The sequence below is a fragment of the Anopheles moucheti genome, chromosome 3 (genome assembly GCF_943734755.1).
Source record: "Anopheles moucheti chromosome 3, idAnoMoucSN_F20_07, whole genome shotgun sequence".
Taxonomy (NCBI): Eukaryota; Metazoa; Arthropoda; class Insecta; order Diptera; family Culicidae; genus Anopheles; species Anopheles moucheti.
The window spans coordinates 66,028,806-66,044,783 of NC_069141.1; the positions used below are offsets into that span (position 1 = coordinate 66,028,806).

At 44.7% G+C, this 15,978-nt stretch overlaps 2 protein-coding genes across 3 annotated transcripts; both read left to right on the forward strand.

The window, feature by feature from the left end:
- Nucleotides 1-111: 111 nt before the first annotated feature.
- On the forward strand, nucleotides 112-10,570 carry LOC128300215 (succinyl-CoA:3-ketoacid-coenzyme A transferase, mitochondrial). Of its 2 annotated transcripts, none has more exons than XM_053036201.1 (4): nucleotides 112-267; nucleotides 4,444-4,596; nucleotides 8,733-9,706; nucleotides 9,780-10,570. In XM_053036201.1, the coding sequence occupies exons 1-4, from the start codon at nucleotides 132-134 to the stop codon at nucleotides 10,095-10,097; spliced, it is 1,581 nt and encodes a 526-aa protein (XP_052892161.1). In that variant the 5' UTR covers nucleotides 112-131; the 3' UTR covers nucleotides 10,098-10,570. The 2 variants fall into 2 exon arrangements, with proteins under 2 accessions (XP_052892161.1, XP_052892160.1); XM_053036200.1 differs by lacking the exon at nucleotides 112-267 and adding an exon at nucleotides 3,740-3,971 and having other exon boundaries at nucleotides 4,401-4,596.
- A 2,409-nt stretch (nucleotides 10,571-12,979) lies between these two features.
- LOC128302265 (cuticle protein CP14.6-like) lies at nucleotides 12,980-13,626 on the forward strand. Its single transcript, XM_053039048.1, has 2 exons — nucleotides 12,980-13,094; nucleotides 13,189-13,626. Exons 1-2 carry the CDS (start codon nucleotides 13,080-13,082, stop codon nucleotides 13,624-13,626), a joined length of 453 nt encoding a protein of 150 aa, XP_052895008.1. The 5' UTR covers nucleotides 12,980-13,079.
- Nucleotides 13,627-15,978: the final 2,352 nt, after the last annotated feature.

Sequence of the window (15,978 nt, forward strand, 5' to 3'; positions counted from 1 at the left end):
TTTCGTAACGTTTTGCTTTTGTTTCTGCGCATGTATTCGATGTGCGAATTTGAGCCATATTATAAATACGATCACACATATTAGAGCTACGTACAGCGGAACGAAAAAAAAACAGGAACACACTTCCGCAAATGGTGGGCAAACGCAAAAGAAAGACGCATCGTAGAGAAGGAAAAATATATTTAATTGTGAAACTAGTTGTATTTATTAAGCTAAAAACACACAATCCTTCGTTCAGTCAAAGGAGAAAGAAACGAAATGGGAAACGTTGTGAAGGATTGTAAAAATCAAACATTACAAAAAAAAACTGTTTGTAAATCGGTTAAGGAGACAGAAAATCATTGGTTGGAAATTGTATTATTTTTGTTCTCGCTCTTTTTATATATCTGAGCTCGCGAATTCGATGTTGTTGTTAGCTTCTACAGTTTATTTTTCTTCCTTCATCCCAACATGTTAAAGTTGCTCGTGATGTTCTTTTTTTTCAATTGCAGTAAATGCAACGATTGCGCATCGTTGACAAAACACGCAACTACAGGTCAAACTCTTATATCCTTAAAACCCACCTATGGCGTAAAACAGGCGTAAAACGAGGTCTTTCTTGTGAGAAGAAGCGTGATGGTTCACGGATGCGAAGGTACACAATGTCATGGAATTAGTGTTATGCAAACGCGTGTGATGTGCGCCAGACCTGCTTTAAGTGGAAAGCAAATTCAAAAATAGGGCTCGCTTTTCATTGGACGTAAAGACAGTTATCTTTCGGTTTCTTGCACCTTACGGGATGTACATGCAGTTGAATTTCCTCTTTCCTAAATGCTAAAAACAAAACAAAAACATAATATTGTCCAATAAAGTATGCAAGCAACTTCAAGCTAGAATAAAATGCGTTTCCTGTGTTTTACATCCCTGCAGTGGAGGATATGGGCCCCTTGGAGACCCAGGGCGGAATTATAAATGGGGCCTCTAATTTTAAAAACGATAAATTGGGGGGCATTGAGGCCCTTGAAATGAGGCAAAGCTAAAGGCGCAGTAATAAGGGGCCCCTGAACTCACTTTGAATCATCCCTTCGGGGCCCCCTCTAGCATAAGGAGAGGGGGCCTATGTATACAACTACTACACACATATTTTGGGGCCCCCAACATGGCGAGACGACCACCTACTCCGTCTATCGTTTGATCCGCCGTTGATCCCTTTTCTCAACTCAACCACGAATCCGAAGATCAAACTATTAAATAAACTTTTATTGAACACACAAAAACACTGTCCACAAAATACTTCATATAAACACGTATGTACGTAAAAGCGTTTAGAAGAAAGCGTCGCCAGCGTAAGTGGATGATTTTTGCTGTTTTGTGAAGGTAATGTAGCGAATTCCCACATGGTTATTCTTCTTCTTGATGACAATCTTTGCTGGGGGACAACGGAGCGCAAAATGGAAAGAAATAATCACCGTTAGTGTTAAGTGTCCAGCTTACAAGAGCTAGAGGAGCGCACGGTTATCCCAGTCGCCATTGCATATTATTTTTAGCCGCTTTTCCTTTCGTCGAAGTCTCTCCGCGCATGCGATCGGACACGCCAAAAAGCGACCGGTTTTGTGATTTCTGACACCAAGAGAGCATCCACGAAAGGAGATAACATCAATCTGATCCGCACAAGGATCCGCCATGTTTACTCACGTTATCATGCGCTGTGATGCTATTGATCAATTAAAGATCTTCTCCTATTGGCTATTAGCTACACATACTATCAAACATGGGCCCTCTCCGGAGAGCGATCGATAGAGTAAATAGCTCAGGTATTGTGGCGAGAATCCTCCGTCTCGTTTTATCCATCCAGTTCCTACAGTGCGTGTCAAAACTGAACAGCAGGTAAGTTTTTTAATTATTAGCAGTAGGAAACATGAAGTGCCACTATTTCCGAAGACATTATTCATTGCTTATTGTTCGGTTATTTCGCAATAATTAAATCTATAGTCGTCATGGAATGTCCGGGAGTTTGAAAGGATTCCATATATAAATATATTCCATAAATATTCCACATTGTTATTTCCATAAAAATAAACTTGTGTACAGTTATGGTACGCACTGTGCTGTTTGGACGAACGGAAAGAGATGAAAGATCAGTTGACGAATCAAGGCCTAAGATCACTAGAGGGAAGGGTACAGCTAAATGGTACAGCTAAGCCACGTGGTACGGAAATTTGTGCTATCTCTTCATTTGGATGCTCTCTTGGTGTTGGAAACCAAAAATTCCACCGTTTCTGAAGCGTCGGCAAACGACGTTTTCGGCAACGAAAATACGAAAGAGATGCAGGATCCGTTTTGCCTCTTTCCCCCTTCGCTCTAATGCGTTTGATAGGAATGTGAAACGAATGTTCTTTTATAAAATTTAATTCTCACATTCCGGTCACCAAAGAAATTGAATTTATGGGTTTATATGGGTATGTGGCTTGCCTTGTTATCGCTAACAACTATGAAAGTAAATAAACGTAAACATGGTTTGTTGCTGCATGCTATTCAGTGCCAGTGCCAATCTGCTTATCCAATTTGCTAAGAACATTTGGATTGGGTAACATTACCAACGGGTTTGCTGCGCGTACGACGTGTTTACCTCATGCTGTGCGCAGCGTCACTACGCGAACTGTTCCGTCCTGGATGAACCGAAATAATACGTCCCACTGCCCTGAAGATAGGATGCATGTTGTCTTGTTTGACGATCACCAGTTGGTTATCTTTTAGGGATGATCGACCATTGCAATACATGGCTCGCGCTTGCAATTGCTGTAAGCAAGTGAACCGTGACTCCTTTCATGCTTTCAGCCCGAATGTAGCAGCAAACACCATACGCCACTTGTGATGCATCTGCGAAAATGTGCATCTGCAGATCTGTAGCCTAGTGTTGTAAAGTGGAGCCACCATTCATGCTGTAAGTGCGATGGGAGTTCGCTATCCCAGTCCCATGCCTTTCCATCCTTCTTAAGCGACCATAGTTACTGCATGAATAGTTTAGCGACGATTATCGTTGGACCCAGCAAGCCGAGAGGGTCGAAGATCTTGCCTACAAAACTATCCGCTTTATCAATACAGATGACAAAACACTCTATTGCGTTTGAAAGGAATGTGACACCGACAGGCAGACGTGATTAATGCCATTATGCGAGAAAAAAGCTGGCCGATTCCGAGGCATTTTGTCCCAACTTCAAATTCCGCGAGGGGCCTCTTGTGGTACCCTTCGGGGCCCACTACACACATTTTTTGGGGCCCCCAACTCGGCGAGGCCCTAGGTGACCGCCTACTCCGCCTACCATTTGATCCGCCGCTGCATCCCTGCATTATTGCTAAGTAAATACGGGATATTTTTTAACCTTCAAGTAGGCAACCGGACACCCGAGTATTTTGTACAACTTTGAACTGCAATTACTTTTGATTCATTGCTTGTATTGACCTGAAAATTTCAGTAGCCTTCAATTGCATCCATTCAATAGTATGCATTGCATACTATCAAACCCGTGAGAGCGTATTTCGTAATAAATACTCGGGTATCCGGTTGCCTTCTTGCAGGTTAACCTACCGTTCAATTTAAACCGATACCGATGGCGCCATCTAGTGTGGATTTCAAACTCCTGAAGATGACGTTGTAAATGCTACGCCACTTTGGCTGATGGACGATGTTTTGACAGAACACGGCAAAACCAAAACAAATCGTTCTATTCTTCGTGTGTTTCTTCCGCGGTCAGAGAAATAGACCTATTGCTAATCGTGCTTCGTGTCGTGCGCTTGTAAAACACGTTGCCACAGCTGGTACCGTGACGCACGTTCCGTTTTAGGTCGTACATTGCCGAAAATTGCTTTACTTTCGTGACAACGATCCTCTACGAAATACATAGAGAATGGCACTGTCTCTATGCAGAAAGCAAATGTTTGGGGCGACCAGCCGGCTCAACAGCAGAATATTGAAGTTTGAAATTTCAAAGGTAAGCTGTAACATTGTTGCAACAGTGGTAACCAGCAGATGGTTTGAATTTAGATTGATTTGACCTTGAGCTTGAATTAAATGAGTGTAACGCATTGCGGAAACCTGGAAACACACGACGCAACATTAAGCTGTACGCAGTAGAATCGCTGGTGCGGCGAATATTTGTTCGCCCTAACGTGTATTACGTCACAGTGGAATAAATAGAATCTGTGTCTCGCACAAATGCAAAAAGTGATACAAATTAGCAAACCGCCGCCACTAAGGAAGAAGGGTGAACCAAAGGGTAGTTCAGGCCCGAAACAGGAACGGGATCAGGCCGACCCGGTGAACCGGTTAGCCCAACAGGCGAACCACATCGACGGTCATTCATTTGCATACGTATATATTAATTTCGTTTTGTTTTTGTTTTTTTTCTCTCCTCTACAAGGTGCTGGCCTGCCGGTATTCGACGGAAAAGAAACGTTCCAAAGTTTACAGCAGTGCCGACGAAGCGATTGCGGACATTCCCGATGGAGCGAAACTGCTCGTCGGTGGATTCGGATTGTGCGGCATTCCGGAGAACCTGATTGCGGCGCTGGTAAAACAACGCAAAAAAGATCTAACGGTGGTGTCCAACAATGCCGGTAAGCAAACTGCATACATTGTGTTAGTGGGTTTGATTGCTTTGAGCCGGGAACGATAACGCAGTTGATAGTATGCGTTGAGAACGATGCCGCAGCATGGGAAAAATGGTAGCATAATTTGTTTTTACACCATCTCACCAACACTCGCCGGCGATGGAACGGCGGATGCGTGCCGTTGCCTTTCGGTTTCATTTCCAAGGTTATCGGCAAGACGTCGATGTGTTTCGTGTGTGATGGCGCGATTAGGAAACACACCTCCTACAGGGCACGTATAGGTAGCGATCGTGCGCCCTGCCCACATTCGCACAAGTGTATTGGTTTGCGTTGCTGTCGCTTCATCGCTTCCCATTGTAACGGACGATGCCGGTTGTTGCTAATTCTGGATGTTTTGCGCGTGTTTTGACGGCACGGCATCAGCTTTGTTGCCTGGCAACATCACACATGCACGCTATGCTCGTCAGGTTGCGGGCCTGTCGGATGAATCTCATTGATCGGTGTTGGATCGAAACGAAAATAGACGCATGCCACTTAAAATGACGATCGTTCATCCGATGTCCGTGCACAATCACAATCAAATGCAAAATGATGATTGTGTAGTTAAATGATTTTCGGTTAAACTGTGTGAATTGTTTGTTCATCTACAGGTGTATACGGCCACTTCGTAGATCAACGCCTACATTCGCTGAATTCGCTATCTGCCATAGATAAACGTTATCATATGTTTGTCTACTGTTACTGTTTACGTACGCAACAGCAGCACTATTTAATCATTTCCTAGTTTATTAAAAGCTGCATTTTGTTTGCTTTTATGATAAACCTTCTGTCTGAGAATAAATTTCCGTACCTTTTTCCATCTTAGAAGTGCCATTCGCCCTGCATTTCGAAATACTCATAAATCACCATAAATAATCGAATCCTCAACAATTTAGACAATTTGACAAAAAATCTTGCTTTCTTGTTTTTATGTTGTTAGCTTCTGAAATAGGAATTTCTGTACTGATGAATTAGCCCAAATATCGTTATAATTCAATTACATTGACCAATTGAACAGAATTGTTTTCATTAGCAATTATTCTGCCCTAGAATAGCACCTAAGGCAGTCCAGTGGTGTATTTGGTAGCGGATTCGGTCTTCACAAGGCGAACCGCGACAAAATCCCATCAGGACTAATCCCTCGTACGCAGAACTGACTATCTAGCTACGAGAAAATTAAGTTGTAGAAAACCAAAAATTGTAAACCTAGGCCTCTTGAGGTTATTGTTGAATACAATTCATCATACACAACATAAGACATAAATCTATGAGAGATATCAAAGTGTAATAGCTAAATAAAGTAGGTTTAAATATTCCTGCAATGCATAAAATACAATTTATAATATACATCAGTACCATACTCCGCTTCTATTATTCTTAAATAGTTTAGAAGTTTAGGAGAAAATTCGTAAATAGGAGAACCTTTAAAGACTCCTTAATGATGTAAGCTCGAAAGCAAAACATTCTGTGGCGTACGTCCCTTCTGTTGCGTAAGTCTGTCGCGTAATCCTAATTTTGAAAGTTGTATCAAACATTATCACTAGCAGCAATCTACAGTACCACTATGAGTAGATTGAATCTAGTAGGTAAAAATGACCTTTCTTCCATATGTGGACAAGCAATTATGTGACACTTAACCTATTTGTATGTAGAGAGACACATTTAATGTCTCCTATTCCAACGGTTGAGATATTCGTAGTTTTTTTTGTTGTTGCCCATCGCCATTCGTACGACCTGCCCAAAACTCCACATACCAGCGATATTAATATTTATATCTCGCCTACGATGCATCAAATTTCGGCAAGGCTTAACCGAACCGAGCCCGGAAAGAAGGTTTGCAACGGGTTGCTCATCACCGTTGGCTACGATGGGGTCCTGCTGATCGATGATGGTTTGCTCTTTGTTGTTTTGTTTTCTTCTCTCCGTAGTGCCCGATGTGTGTTGTGTCTAATTTTCCCTTCATTTTTCTCCTACCCCCGGGTGCAACCGGGACATATTTAAAGTGTAGCTGTGACCTTAAGCTTTGCGAAAGTGTCGCCGGGATGGTGAATCTGCCACATTTGACCGATCGAAAGCATGCGTTGCTCGCAAATGGAAATGTAAATGTCAAATGCGCCCTGTTTGGTTGCGGGGCGGCATGATACGTGAGTCGAATTGTGGACGACCGTAACGCATCTCTTCCTGCTGTGTGTGTGTGTTTCGGGATGGAGGACCCATTGTGCCAACCGACCCAACCAGGACAAGTGACGTAATGATGACTAAAAGTGTCGGGCAAAAGTGTCATCCTCGAGAGAGAAGTTGCGAAACCGAAATTGGGAATTTGGTTATGTGTCTAGAAAAAGCTGGATCACTTTAATTTTAACCTCATGCGGAACACACTCCGGCCAACCGGTGCATCCAAGAATAGCAAAGGTAGAAAAAAAACTGCCCAAAACCAAATAGTATGGTGTGATGTCACGGATTGCTGCAGGTCGGGTGTTACGCTGTATCGAGATAAGTGGCACAAACCCGGGAAGAAACTGGTTCGTCGTTCCACAGCGTCGATTCTGTGCGAATACAGTGGGTGGGGATCGCTTATCACTAAATATTGTTCCGTACGTAACGCGGGTGGAGATGTGGTGGAGCTGTTAGCGACGCTGAATGTTTGAAAGATCAGGTGATTTTTCGGGACTAACAGGTGGGCTGATAATTGTTTGGCCTATGACAGTAAAACACTTTTTTTTGGCCAAATTTTTTTTTTGTATTCATCATACGTCCTTTCAAGGGTGATTCACCAATTATAGCGGTCTTTCAATTTTTCGAAACCATTTTTATAGTAATATTTGCACCTTGCCTCAAAAAACGTCTTTGTTTCAGCGATCACCTCTTTATCCGACGAAAATTTCTTCTCAGAGGACATCGTTTTGGGATCTGAGAAATGGAATTAGTCACTGGGAGCCAGATCTACAAAGTACGGTGGGTGGCGAAGAATTTCGTGGCCTAATTCATGAATTTTTGCCATTGTTTTCACTGATTTGTGGCACGGTGCGTTGTCTTGACGAAACAAAACTTTTCTTTCTTCAAATGCGGCCGTTTTTGGCGATTTCGTCCTTCAATCGCTCCAAAAATTTGATGTAATAGTCGCTGTTAATGGTTTTTCCTTTCTCAAGATAGTCGATGAAGATTATTCCTCGCAAATCCCAAAAAAATTGACGCCATAACCTTGCCAGCTGATTGTTGCGTTTTCCCCGCTTTGGAGCAAGTTCATCGCGTCCAGTCCACTCGAATGACTGTCTATTGGACTTTGGAGTAAAGTGGAGAAGCCAAGACTCATCCACAGTAACATACTGACGCAAAAACTCGGATTTAATTCGCTTAAACAGCTCCAAACTCTTCTCCGAATCATCAACTCGTTGTTGTTTTCCGTCAAATGTGAGCTCGCGCGGCAGCCATTTTGCACAGGACTATCGCATATCCAAATACTCGTGAACGATATGTCCAATACGTTCCTTAGACATCTTTAGGGTGTCAGCTATCTCGATCAACTTCACATTACGGTTGCTTTTAATAATTTTGTGATTTTTTATAATGTTTTCGTCAGTAACCACCTCTTTTGGGCGTCCACTGTGTTCACCACCTTCAGTGCTCATTTTACCACTTTTAAATTGAGCATACCAATATCTGATGGTTGATTTTGGTAGAACAGAGTCCGAAGACTCTTCATCAAGCCAATTTTTGGCTTTAAGTATGTGTTTCCCCTTCAAAAACTAATATTTTATCATCACGCGAAATTCCTTCTTTTCCATGATTACTCAAAACACAAAAGTTGCGTCATATAAAATGCTCTAGCTCATTAGGTTGTTGCCCGAGTGCTGTCAAATTTGGACAGAATTCGTTTGAAGGTTGGTACAAACGAAATATGATATGGATAAAAATCTTCTAGCGCGATAAATGTGTTAGGCCAAACAATTATCAGCCCACCTGTTAAGTTGTTGATAACGAAAAAACTGTATCGTAATTATTCGTATTATTAACAGACCTGATTAGAATCGCCTTGAAATAGTAAAATGAACCCAAATTAAGAAGTCAGATTGACCTCATCTTCTCGTTACTCTCCTGTGCAGGCGTTGACAACTTCGGGCTTGGACTGCTGCTGAAGGAGAAGCTTATAAAGCGCATGATTGCATCGTACGTTGGTGAGAATGCGGAATTCGAGCGACAGTATCTTTCCGGTGAGCTTGAGTTGGAACTGACGCCCCAGGGCACGCTGGCCGAACGGATCCGTGCCGGAGGTGCTGGCGTACCGGCTTTCTTCACCCCAACCGCTTTCGGTACGCTCGTGCACGAGGGTGGCGCTCCGATCAAGTACGGCCAGGGTGGAACGATCGAGATCGCAAGCGAACCCCGTCCAGCGCAAATGTTCAATGGCAAACCGTACATCATGGAGGAAGCCATTACCGGTGACTTCGCTCTCGTGAAAGCACACGTCGCGGACGAGTCGGGAAATTTGATCTTCAACAAGTCGGCACGCAACTTCAACCCGCCGATGTGTAAGGCGGCGAAGGTAACGATCGTCGAGGTGGAGGAAATCGTGCCGGTTGGTTCGCTCGATCCAGACCAGATACACATGCCGAGCGTGTTCGTGCATCGCATCATCAAGGGACCGTCGTACGAGAAGCGCATCGAACGGTTGCGCGTGCGAGACACGAAAAAGGTTGGCTCGGTTGTGTCCTCCACACCGGCGGCGAAGATGCGCGAGCGAATTGTGAAACGAGTCGCACTCGAGTACCGGGACGGTATGCACATCAATCTCGGTATCGGCATACCGGTGCTGTCCTCTAACTATATTCCGCCCGGTATGAATGTGTTGCTGCAGTCGGAGAACGGCATTCTGGGACTGGGACCGTTCCCCGAGAAGGATCAAGTCGATCCGGATCTGATTAATGCGGGCAAGGAAACGGTGACGGTACTGCCGGGTGCGTCCTACTTCTCCTCCGATGACAGCTTTGCGATGATTCGCGGTGGACACATCGACATTACCGTGCTGGGAGCGATGGAGGTGTCACAGTACGGTGATCTTGCCAACTGGATGATTCCCGTAAGTGTGGCCTGCCGTTGGTGATGAATTCAAAATGATTCCATACTGTTTTCTATCCCTTTTCATCCAATAGGGCAAACTGGTAAAAGGTATGGGAGGTGCCATGGACCTGGTAGCAGCTCCGGGCACGAAGGTGGTAGTGACGATGGAACACAACGCCAAGGACGGTTCGCACAAAATTCTCGCCAACTGCAATCTACCGGTCACGGGACGAAACTGCGTCGATATGATCATCACCGAGAAGGCCGTCTTCAACGTGGACAAGGAGCGAGGCTTAACGTTGATGGAACTGGCCGAGGATTGCACGGTGGAGGAGATCATTACCAGCACGGGTTGTGACTTTTCCGTTTCGCCCGATCTGAAGAAAATGGCTCAGGTGGATGATGCGTGATGACGCTAATCGAACACCACGGATTGGGGTTTTATGTATGTAAAAAAAGAACTAACAATCCTCCCTTAAGTGGCGTTTATCGCTGACAAGTGATAACAGGCCCGATGGGTGAACTATAGGTACTAAGGAAAAAGAAAAAATTGGATATAAAATCGTAACACTTGATTTTTGTTCAGATAACGCATTTAGCACGGAGGAAAGTGTGCAAGAGCAATGAAAATAACGTGCACAAGTTAGTCCTTCGTGTCAAGAAGAGAGTTCGACGATGCCGACACATGTTTTTTTCCTACACAAAACTCATCTTACCGTCAGAGCAGCTTTGAATGCATATTTTGCATTCAAGTGTATGCTTTTGAAAGCTCCCGCATGAGTATAAAGTCGTATCGAAATCTAATTTCCCAACAAAAAAAAAACCACTAACGAAACCGAGAGGCAATGACGAAAAGAAAATAAAACCAGCATCGACAAACGAATGACAATACTTCTTTCGTTGTTTTTTTTTGCTGTGCGTTAGAACGATGACAGTTTTATTCGTACGTTCGTGAGTTGCGCAAATGAAATCCGAATATTGATTGCATATTTAGATGCAAATAAAACTATGCTAAATATTTTGAATGCTATTCGCACATTTGACATAGCTTGCAATACGAAATTTGATTTGTTTTTTGTGGCACGAAATGTGTGAATGATTTTTACTGCCATTTAATGCATATTAAGATTTCAGTAATCGGCTTTAAAGCAACTCAGTTAAGTAAAGTGTCAACTGATTAAGAATAGTAAATATTAATTACGTCAAATTTAAACGCAAACCCACAATTGAACGTTATGTGTGTTCGTCGCTTTAATCGGCATTGAAATCTTTCTTGTTTTCTCCACCATCTCACCACCATGTAACTCTTTTTCAACCTGTTACTGCATACTGTTCAACCGCCGAAAAGTGCATAATTTGCCACCATAATTCGGCTCTTTTTCCTTCAAAGATCAAGGGCACTAACTCAGTGTTAATGGTGGCTCTCAATCAGCAGCTCCTTTACGCGCTGACGGTGGTACATTACACAAACCCCTCTAACGAGTAGTAGTCCTAGCTTCGTGCTGCCAGCGCTCTGTGACTTCCTTTCTTCTTTCTATTCGTTCCCGCGAACCACCCTTATGGTGCTTATGGATTAATCCTACCAACACCTATCTGACAAATCGTGACCCATCATCATCATGAGTGTTGCGCGGTACAGCAGCCAAACGAATCACTCGGCGAACCAGTCAGCAAATGTATGATTGGTTTGGTGTGGGCTTTTTTCTTGTTCGGCTTGTTAGGGTTTATCAATCGCTTAGCCTTCTCAAGGCTAGTTTGAACGGTTCGCCCGGCACGACCGATGGGCGAGTGCCGGCTTCCGAAAAAACGGGTTTTCATCTGAGATACAATGGGTGACTAAAAATATCATAATACTCACGACCTTAACACGCAATAACACGACGCTTTTGGGTGGCTGCATGTCGATACGCACGATTAGGAAGCGATTCACACTTGAACCTTTTCCAATGCATTTTTCTTCAAGTAGTTTTAATGTTGACTGTAATGAAAAATGAAAGTAAAATTTTAAAAATAAAATGAATCTGAAAGAAAAGCTATTTCTGCTCGAAAAGGATTATCTTTCCAACTCAAATCTCTTATGATCTCAGCCATTCTGCCCTCACGTAAGACACTAATTGTAGTGTGAAATAATTATAATATACAAATAAAATGATCAATCTGCTCTATTCTCTATGGAATAAAGTGAGACACTTAGCCCTGGCCAATTGAACTAATGAGGTAGCTCACCAGCATCTCGTAGGAGTTCGTTCGTTTTAGTGATCGCAGCACAACGCTCACCCCGACGTTCAATTCCCCTCGTTTTGCAATTACCATGACACCAAATCAACCGGCACCGGTATGATCCACCTGCACATTACGATATCGAACATCAACCGTGCTGATTTCGTTCGATTATCTCTTGGCGATTGAAGAAGGAGAGAAAAAATTGCACATTACCTTGAAAATATCAACCAGGACCGGTTGATATGTCTGATGGGATCGCCTCACCGATCGGACGACAGCCGTCGCAGCAACTCTCTTTCTGTCAGGGGTCAAAACGCGTCAAATGTGTGTCTTGTCGCACACCTTTCTTCGCTGCACATCTTCATCTTCGGCCAGCCTGATCGCCGCGTCATCAGCCGCGCAGCAATTATCCTAGACCACATTGGGCAGGGGCAAAAAAATAGAAGTTTGACCTGTCGTTCCAGGCAGCTCAAAAACACGGTGCTGTGCCGAATCTTCCTCCGGTGCTTTGCTTCATAAATCACACCCGAGGGACACGGCAACCCTCCGTTACGGGACGAAAGAAAAAAAAATGCAATCGACCACCAAGGCGACGATGGCCGCCGCGGTGCACAGCGGACCGCCGATGTCCACTCGACGGCGGGCGGGTGACTTTGCTACGGTCCAAAACAAAGCGAGCGCCGTCGATGCGTCTGAAACGATCGTAGGAAAATGTTAACGACTTTTAAGCATATGCACAAACACACACCGGGCCTGGCCAACAGTGCCAGGGGACTGGAGTGACCGAACTTACCCAATAACGCACGACGCCCGTCAGCTTCGGTGTTCGGCTGCGTTTTTGATTCGGCGCTCGACTGAAGATGCGCTGGGCGTTTGATTATCTGCATACGAAATACACTTGCGACCGGCTACGGTTATGGTGTCTCGCTCACGCTCCTTTCTCCCGCCGGCAGGAGGTGAAATGTCGCCGACCACAGCTGAGCTGAAGAATGCTGTACGCTTCGGGAAGGGAATGTTCGGATCGCCGAAAAGGAGCCAGATTTTCACCGGCGTACTATAAAAGCTCGTACCAGGCATCCGGAATGATAACAGTAACCGCTTGCAGCAGCAACCAAGAGCATCGCGCTTTCCAACCCCACATCGTCGAGCCAACGCAATAAGCCTTGAACATGTACAAACAATCGGTAAGTTGTGTGTTTCGCAGCCTGGCGTGACAACCATCGTTGGGAACAGCAGTTAAGCAGGATCCTTTTTTTTTCTGGGAATGGTTCCTTCCAGATTGTTGTGCTTGCGTGCGCCCTGGCACTGGCCTTTGCCGCACCGCCGTCCGCGCTGAGCAAACGCTCCCCGGCCGGTGGTCCCGATGCGGAAGCGACCGTCGTGGCGCAGGACCAGATCATCAACGAAGGTGGCTCGTACGCGTACAACTACGAGACGAGCAACGGCATCAAGGCGCGCCAGACGAGCGATAATGGAGTCACGGCGAACGGCGAGTACTCGTTTGTTGGCCCGGATGGCGCTTCCTACTCGGTCGTGTACGTCGCCGACGAGAACGGATTCCAGCCGCAGGGCGCTCACCTGCCGACCGAACCGCCAGCACCCGAGCACGTGATCAAGCTACTGGAGGATCTGCGCGCCAACCCGCCATCCGATCCCGAGTTTAGTTTGGCCTCGCTCGAAGCCACCCTTGCCCGGCTGCGCGCCACCCAGGGCTAAAAGGTGTCTCGCACGCACCCAGGCGGGATTCCCGGCACGATCACTCGATGATTTGTACATAGTTTCAATCGACCGCGTTGGACTCGCCTCCTTTTGTACATAGGCACACACACACGGAACACCGGAGACGCAATGTACCTGTAATATCGTACACACCAAACGTACCGGATGGCCGTTTCTTCCACGCGCCACCGGAACAACGGTTCGGCGATTAGTTAAATGTAGTAGTTTCAATTTAGCTCCAATTCTAGCAACGAATAAAGAACGAATGAACGCAAGTGTATTCTTCTGCCCAGTGCCGGTTTGCTTACTAACTGTCGAACACATCACCCGATGACAGTCAAGGCACAGCCTACTATTTGATAAATGTGACACCGGCACCATTATCGCCTCATCCTCATCTTCAGCGCCGTTACGCAACGCCGGTGTAACACTTATTCAAATTGGGCGGTTATCCAGCCCATATCCAGTCCATGGGAACCAATATGCCGCGGGTGACCTCCCGTCTGCTGCTCGATCGTGCAATATGTCACCATCTCATGGGGCGTTCGAATGATGATATTGCGAAAGAAAATTTATGCACCCGCATACGCTTTTAGTAGCGGTGATTACAGGATCGATCCTTGCATAAGACAGACAGATTCCCTTCGGTCACTGCGATCACTGAGGAGGTTAAGGTCGTTAGGGTCGTTAACCTTATGCTCCAGAAACCTTAACCACGAGCTCTTGGTGCACTAAAGTCTTAGGTAATGTGCTGGTGGGTATGAATAATTCCATCACCAAATAATCCATCAATAGCCTGTGACAAACATTTTACGAGTATCGTTTTACCTCACACGCGCATCATGTAAGCTTCCCGCTTGGAGTTGTGGGGAGATTGGGTCCTAAAACATTTTAGTCATGTTAAATAATTCATTAAGTCTGTAGCGATGATCGAAGATGGAATTTAGATCGCATATCTACAAATCTCCTGGATTTTTCGTAGACATTGTCTAAAACTGACGAAACCTTGTTGTTGGGCGCGTAATCACATAGGCCACCTTATTCTGCGGCACATGGTAGTTGTGGATCCAGCGACTTCCGTTTCGCCTCGTCGATAACGTCCTTCCAAACACCCTGTGGGGAAGATAAACTGCAAGCGACACAGAAAGCATCCGATCGCCGATCGAGAACTCATCGTGGAGGAAAGAGAAACTGATCAAGAAAGGCTTAAAATTTCCGGGACCCATCAAGGAAGATTTGCATGTTTTTGTATTGCAATTGTATTACTTATGTGTCAAGAATTATTTGGCCAAGAGGCTCGATCTCATTATTATCGCATAATGCATTATTTCTCGCATAATGGCATTAATCACGTCTGCCTGTCGGTGTCACATTCCTATCAAACGCATTAGAGTGAAGGGGGAAAAGGCAAAACAGATCCTGCATCTCTTTCGTATTTTGCGCCGATCCGTCCGTCGAAAACGCTCAGAAACGGTGAAATTTTTGGTTTCCGACACCAAGAGAGCATCCAAACGAAGAGATAGCACAAATTTCCGTACCACGTGGTAGCATTTCATTTAGCTGTACCCTTCCCTCTAGTGATCTTAGGCCTTGATTCGTCAACTGATCTTTCATCTCTTTCCGTTCGTCCAAGCAGCACAGTGCGTACCATAACTGTGCACAAGTTTATTTTTATGGAAATAACAATGTGGAATATTTATGGAATATATTTATATATGGAACCCTTTCAAACTCCCGTACATTCCATGACGACAAAAGATATAATTATTGCGAAATAACCGAACAATAAACAATGAATAATGTCTTCGGAAATAGTGGCACTCCATGTTTCGTACTCCTAATAATTAAAAAACTTACCTACTGTACAGTTATGACACGCACTGTATAAACTGGATGGATAAAACGAGACGGAGGATTCTCGCCACAGTAGCTGAGCTATTTACTCTATCGATCGCTCTCGGGAGAGGGCTCTTGTTTGATAGTGTGTGTAACTAATAGCCAATAGGAGAAGATCTCTAATTGATCAATAGCATCACAGCGACTGATTACGTGAGTAAACATGGCGGATCCTTGTGCGGATCAGATTGATGTTGCCTCCTTTCGTGGATGCTCTCTTGGTGTCAGAAATCACAAAACCGGTCGCTTTTGGCGTGTCCGATCGCATGCGCAGAGAGACTTTGACGAAAGAAAAAGCGCTTAAAAATAATATGCAATGGCGACTGGGATGACCGTGCGCTCCTCTAGCTCTTGTAAGCTGGACACTAAACACTAACGGTGATTATTTCTTTCCATTTTGCGCTCTGTTGTCCCCCAGCAAAGATTGTCATCAAGAAGAAGAATAACCATGTG